Here is a 6,000-nt window from a genome sequence, read left to right on the forward strand (position 1 = left end):
TCTCTCCTCCTATCCTCTCTCCTGTTTCTCCAACATACTAAGTGTGTTCATTCTCGGGCCTTTGAACCTGCCGTCTCCTCTACCTGGATAACTCTTCTTCTAGACCTCTGTATGTGGCCCTGGGTCATTTGCATCACTCAGGTATCAGCTCAGATGGTATATTCTTAGGGCAGCTGCTCACAATCTGTCTGCGTAATGTAGCTCCCAAGCCCTCCCCCTCCTCCTTGCCTAACTCATTTTCCTGTTTTGCCTTCATCACAGCACTCAACACCATCTGAAATCACTTTATCACTTCTTTTGTCTGCTACTTGTCTGTTTCTGCATCTTCACTTGAACATTAGCTTCAGGAGACCAGAGGTCTCATCTGTGTTGTTCTCCCCTGGAAACCCAGGGTCTGAAACAATATCTGGCATGCTGTAAGTACCCAAAAAACATTTGCTAAATATATGCATGTGTGAATGAATAAATACTAAGTCCTTTAGAGATATATATGAATTTGGAACTTGTTGGATCCTTCAGTTGCCTGCCCCTCACCACATACATTTCAAGCCTTCGGCAGGAAGAGACCAGATTTTCAGCTTTGGCATCCTTTTAGCCCCTGGAGTAGTGGCAAGTGACCGAGGAGCTGTTCAGTTCCTTTGTCTGGTCAGAGGAAAGACCAAGACATTCAGCTACTGAGATTGCAGACTGTCTGCATTAGCCGCAAGTCCACGTGTGAACAATTGCTGGACAGCTCCCTCCCTGAACAGAAAAAATACTGAAATCTCAGCTTTTCACTTTCTGCCTGTGTCTGACTTCTCTTTCTTCTCTAGAGTTTTCCCCATCCCTTCCCCTTTGTCTCCCTTACTCACTGAAATCCTGTGAAGAAAAACAAGCAAAAAGTGGGGAAATGTGTTCACATCTAACACATGCGACTCTTGTTTCTAGTATAACACAATCCCATTAAAATCTGCCTCCTGCCCCCAATAAAGCAAAGCCTCAAAACATAATAATCATATGCAAAGGGTGCTTGGCTTGAACCCGACTTAGTACCCACACTATCTCCCATCCCTTTCACATAATAATAGAGCTCATTTCTTTATTGGTGCTAGCCTTTTTTTTTTTTTCACTTCATGCTTTATTTGTGACACACTATAAAAATAACGAACAAGAAAGGAAAGCTCCTAACCTTCAACCAGACCTTATGTCACTTGAGGATATTTCACAGTATTTCTAAGAATTTTTTTTAAAACAAAATATTGCTTTCCCATAAGCAAAATATATGTCATTATATATTAATCCCTTTCAAGTCATTTTCAGGCTCATTATCTTCTGGATCCTCTCAACATACTTATAAGGAAATGTGGGGAATAGAAAAAGGTTCTTTTAAATCACAGAAGTTGGAAAAGGGACCCTGGGGAATAAAGAAACTGAAGAAGTTCACACAGCAAATAAATATCATCCAGAACAGGTTCCAAACTCTGTTGTTTGCTAGAGACAAGCATATTCTTGCCAGAAGCCACACTCCCAGTGCCCCTGTGACATTCAGACCTGAACCAGGGATATGGGAGAGGAAATAAGTCTCTCTCTCTTTCTTTCTTTATTTTTTGAGAAGACGAGGCTTCTAATGGGGACAGATGCTGATTGGGAGCAGCCCAAAGTGAAACACACTTCCTGTTCTCAGCTGTGCCACACCTCCTTGTGTCTGCGCTGGATGCCCAGCCCTGGAAGCGGGGCACTGAGCAGGCGCCTGGACCTTCCTGCTTAACAGGGGTCTTTGGCTCCAGGCTTCAGTCCAGCTGGGACTTTTTGGCAATCCTAGTCACAACAGGGCTTCCCTGGTGGCTCAGATGGTAAAGAATCTGCCTGCAAGGCAAGAAACCTGGGTTCAATCCCCAGGGAAGGGAAGATCCCCTGGAGAAGGGAATGGCAACCCACTCCAGTCGCAAAAGGAGGAAGCCTGCCCTCAGCCTCTCAGAGACATTTATTCACACTGAGATCAACATTACTTCCTCTCATAATGCCCGGGCCGTGGCCCCAGTCATCTTCTGTCCTAAAGTGCCCTGCTCATTCCAAGCAAACACAAAATGAATGAACATGTCCACAAAGCCTGTCTCTCAAAGACAAAGCCTTCAACAGAAACTAGAAGGTGCCTCAGCATGTCATCCTGCTAGACCATCACTTGTTGTAGGAGCACCCAGAAGCCTGACCCCCACTTCCGGGAAGCTGGTGAAGAAGGGGCTGCAGTGTGACCATATAACCCTGCCCAGGGTGCAACTGAATGTTCCTTCTCCAGCATCACTAACTAAGTCAGATTTTCAGGTGAACCTTTCTTATCTGGGATTCTGTGGGCCAGAATTGTGTTGCCACAATTTATGATTCCAGAAGAACGTGCACATATTCCCCATCACCGCAGACACTAGATTGAAAATGGAGCGAGAAGGGGTGGTGCAAGTATGTCTTTGAAAATCTGAATGAGTGGGGGTAGGGAGAACCCTTGGCCTTGGGAAGACTCTGGTCCATACGGTACTTGGTATCTCTATCCTGATGGGGAAAGTTTAAGGGACTTTCTAAGTTCATGTGCTTTCAGACCTGCCAAGGGGAATAGTTATGATCAGACTCGCTACTTCCTTCTCCACTTTCCGTAAACTCCCTCTCACCCTACTTACCTAACACTTTCAACCTAGAAAACCTTGAGTCTGACAAGAAGTGTCTTAGCAAACTGTATAATCTTCACAAACTTACAAACCCTCTCCATTTCCTCCTCAGTAACTAAAACACACTGCTGAGGATGTCAGTATAATATGGGAAGGGGTCATCTCAAAGTGAAGAAGCAGATGCAGGCTGTAAGGACAAGATCTCCACACACTATCAGAGAGGGAAGAAGTTTGAATCTGGAACTGAAGACAGTCTGGGGAAATGTCACTAACAACACATCAGATACAAGGATATCTTGGCAACAAGCATGAATGTACCACCAAAGTTCCTTCATTTCATCCCTTCCAACTTCCAAATCTTCCCCTCTAAGGACACTTATGGAATTTTGGGATGGAATTGAACATATGGAAGGAAAATGCAAAACAGGCTCCACCAGGTACCAGATACCTCTTGGGAAAATTTAACCACATGAAACATCACTGAGGATCCCTTAAAGCTTGCAGTCCTCCTCCTAGAGGCAGCATAGGGCAAGCAGGCGAGTAGGAAAACGGGAGAAGGGTCTCACCTGTTCTGGCCCCTGGAAGCAGATGCGGCAGAGTGGGGTCCTCATGCCACTGTCCAGGCTGCTGCCCAGTGAGTAGCGATCCTCAGCCTTCCCTTTACAGAAGTCATCTGACGAGGCACTGCTGAGCAGCGAGACAGGTGGCTCTGTGGCTGGGCCACCCCAGTCATCTTCCACAGAAGGTGGCAAAGGCGGTGGAGGTGGCAGGGGAGGGGTCTCCCTGCTCACCCCTTCTCGAGGGCCTCTCCAGCCTGCCCACCCCCCGGCACCCAGAGCCGGAAGGGTGTTGTTGTTGGCCGCCAAACCAGGGGGCTGGGGTTCCCCGTGCATGGGCAGGGGCGCTGGAGGGGGGCGCCGTAGGAGGAAAACCTTCAGGTCATTGAAGAGCATACGGCAGCGGCACTTGAGTAGACCCTGGTGGCGCAACATCTGGGGAGCTGGGGTGCACAGTCCACAGCAGTACCAGGCACAGCAGCAGCACCACCACCAGAGCAGCCCACTCAGGGGCATCAGCATGTGCCCAGTGGAAGCAGAGAGCCCAGCAGGGGCAGGTGGAGTCTTTGCAGAGGATAGGATGGTCTGGGGGTCCACAGTGTATCTGTGTTATGATGGAGGGAGTCTTCGTTCTTGCTGACTCCTCTTACATCCCCTCCAAGTAGCAAATAAATGACTCCCAGGACTGGCAACTGAGAGTCACTGGTCCTGAACTCTACCTGGACAGCCCAACAAAAAATTGTCTTGCCCCTCCTACCTCTACCCAAACCTGAAGCTTTCAGCGTATCTCCCTCTTTGCTTTTGACCCAGTAGCACTGGTACAGGTAGGGGGCTAGGAAAAAAAGTTGAGGATGGGCTGTTAGGGCCTTGAGATCAAAGTCTGACTGTTAGAAAGTTCCCTGGGAAGAGGCTTATTGGGTTTTTCTCAAATTCCCAGGCAGTGGGAAATTTCTTCATATAAAAGGGTGAGGAAGGTTATCAATAAAATTTGGAGCAGACTGAGCTGGGCTTAGAGCAAACTAGCTCAGTGAAGAATTGAGGACTGCATGTGCTAGAGAGAAAAGAGAGTTTTCCTTAGGTAGTAGGAGGTTGGTTTTGAGGGCCTGGGGGCGGTGAGGAGGGGAAGAGAGGAGGTTGGGAGAAGTTTTAATTCTCCTGGGCAGAAAACTGGGGCAATTAACCTCCAGAAGCACCAGAGTTGCTTTTAAGAGAGCAGTGGGTGGTGGGGAAGAGATCCAGGTGATACTGGGCAAGGGGCTTGTGCTTTGCCTCTGCAGCGTAAGGGCTGCACAGAAGAGGGGAAAGCCAATTAGGAGAAGAGAGGTGGGAAAATCAGGGACTGGGGACGGGGAAAAGAAAGGGAAAAACAGAAAAGATCGTTTAACCCTTGCAGAGCCACCTCCTTCCTGAGCGTTAAGATCCTGGCTAGAGGAAGGGTGTGTGTTTGGGGAGTGGGAGGCAGTGGAGCAGAGATAAGGGGTAGAGAAGAGGGGCGTGTGTGTGGGAGGGAACTAGGGGGAGTAGTTACATGATCAGAACCCCCTGCCCAGCCCTGTGGCAGTCTGTAAACCCTCGGCCCCCTTCCCTGGCTCCATCAAAGGTCCCTTGGGGCGAGGGGCAAGGGGCGGTAGAAGGGCAGGTCCGGGCGGGTGAGTGGCCTCGCCTTCTCGGGTTGCTCCTCTGGGCCGCTGTCGCCCTCCTCTCTTTCCGGATCTGCCCGCGGCCACCGATGCTGCTGTGGCGGCGGCGGCGACTGCTTGTCGGTGGCGTCCGGGTGTCTCCGGGGCGGGGGCCGCTCCGGCTCGTCCTCTGGCTGCAGCTCGCCGTCCGACGCGGCCAAGACTCCCGGCTTCATGATCCTCCGCCTCCTCCTCCTTCCCGGGGGGCCAGCTCTGAGCCCCCGCGCCCAGGCAGCGCTGCCATGCAACCAGAGGCGAGGCAGGCGTAGGGGTGGGGGCGGCTGGGGAGTGAGGAGTAAGGGTAATAAAAAATGAAATAATACTAGTGAAATAAGAACAATTCGGTTCTCAAATAATCAGGAAAGAGCGCTTCTAGAGGGGTGGAGGCGGAGAAGGGCGGCTGCCGGGTCTTCACGGCAGCTCTGCCCCTGCTACCCCCACCAAGGGCGGCCTCGGTCGGCTCTCTGCGCGCCCCCCCTCCCAACCCCTCCCTCCTCTCCTCTGCCTCTGGCTGGCTGGGCTCGCTGTTGCTACCTCTCTTCGTAGAAGCAACGAGGTAAGGCTTGTTTGCAGTACCAGCTAAGGGTGGGGAGGGGGGAACGAAGCAGCGTGGCCGAGGTGGGAGGTAGCCAGCACTTGGCTCCGGCTGGGTCCTCGCGACTCCCCAAAAACCATGTATAAATATATCTCTTTGAAAAGGCGAGAGGAAGCAAATCAGATTCCAGGCTGCTGCCAGGTGTTGTCTCGTCTTCCGCCGTTGCTCAGCACCCGCCCGCCGCGACTGCTGCCCCCCTGGCTCAGTTCCCAAAGGGGTGGTGCTGGAAGGGAGGTGGCAGGCGGTAAGCTGACCGTCCGAGGTCTGGAAGCAAGGTTCCTGGAGCAGAGAATCGGCTCTCAGCTCTCTCCGCCGCCGCTGCTGCATTCAGCACCCTAGGCGAGTGGACAGCTCCCACCCAGACCCAGAGCGTCACGCAAGTGGGGGCCTGACGCAGACGCCGGGGAGGGATCGAGGAGGCAAAGAGACTAGAGGGAGAAGGAGAGAGGGGAGAAGAGAAGCACCGTTCGAGGGAAGGGGATGGGGAGGGACCAGGCGAAAAGGAAGGAAGGAGAAGGAGGGATTCAGGAAGG

The 6,000-nt window shown here is 51.5% G+C and overlaps 1 protein-coding gene across 1 annotated transcript in view; it reads right to left on the reverse strand.

Moving 5' to 3' along the window:
* Nucleotides 1-5,793, reverse strand: part of MARCHF4 (membrane associated ring-CH-type finger 4) — a 120,682-nt gene extending 114,889 nt beyond the window's left edge. The window contains exon 1 of the mRNA XM_042244203.1: nucleotides 3,203-5,793. Within this exon, the coding sequence (XP_042100137.1) occupies nucleotides 3,203-3,715 (513 nt within the window). The 5' untranslated portion in view covers nucleotides 3,716-5,793. The remainder of the gene's footprint in view (nucleotides 1-3,202) is intronic.
* Nucleotides 5,794-6,000: the final 207 nt, after the last annotated feature.

Source organism: Ovis aries, chromosome 2 (assembly GCF_016772045.2).
Source record: "Ovis aries strain OAR_USU_Benz2616 breed Rambouillet chromosome 2, ARS-UI_Ramb_v3.0, whole genome shotgun sequence".
Classification (NCBI taxonomy): domain Eukaryota; kingdom Metazoa; phylum Chordata; class Mammalia; order Artiodactyla; family Bovidae; genus Ovis; species Ovis aries.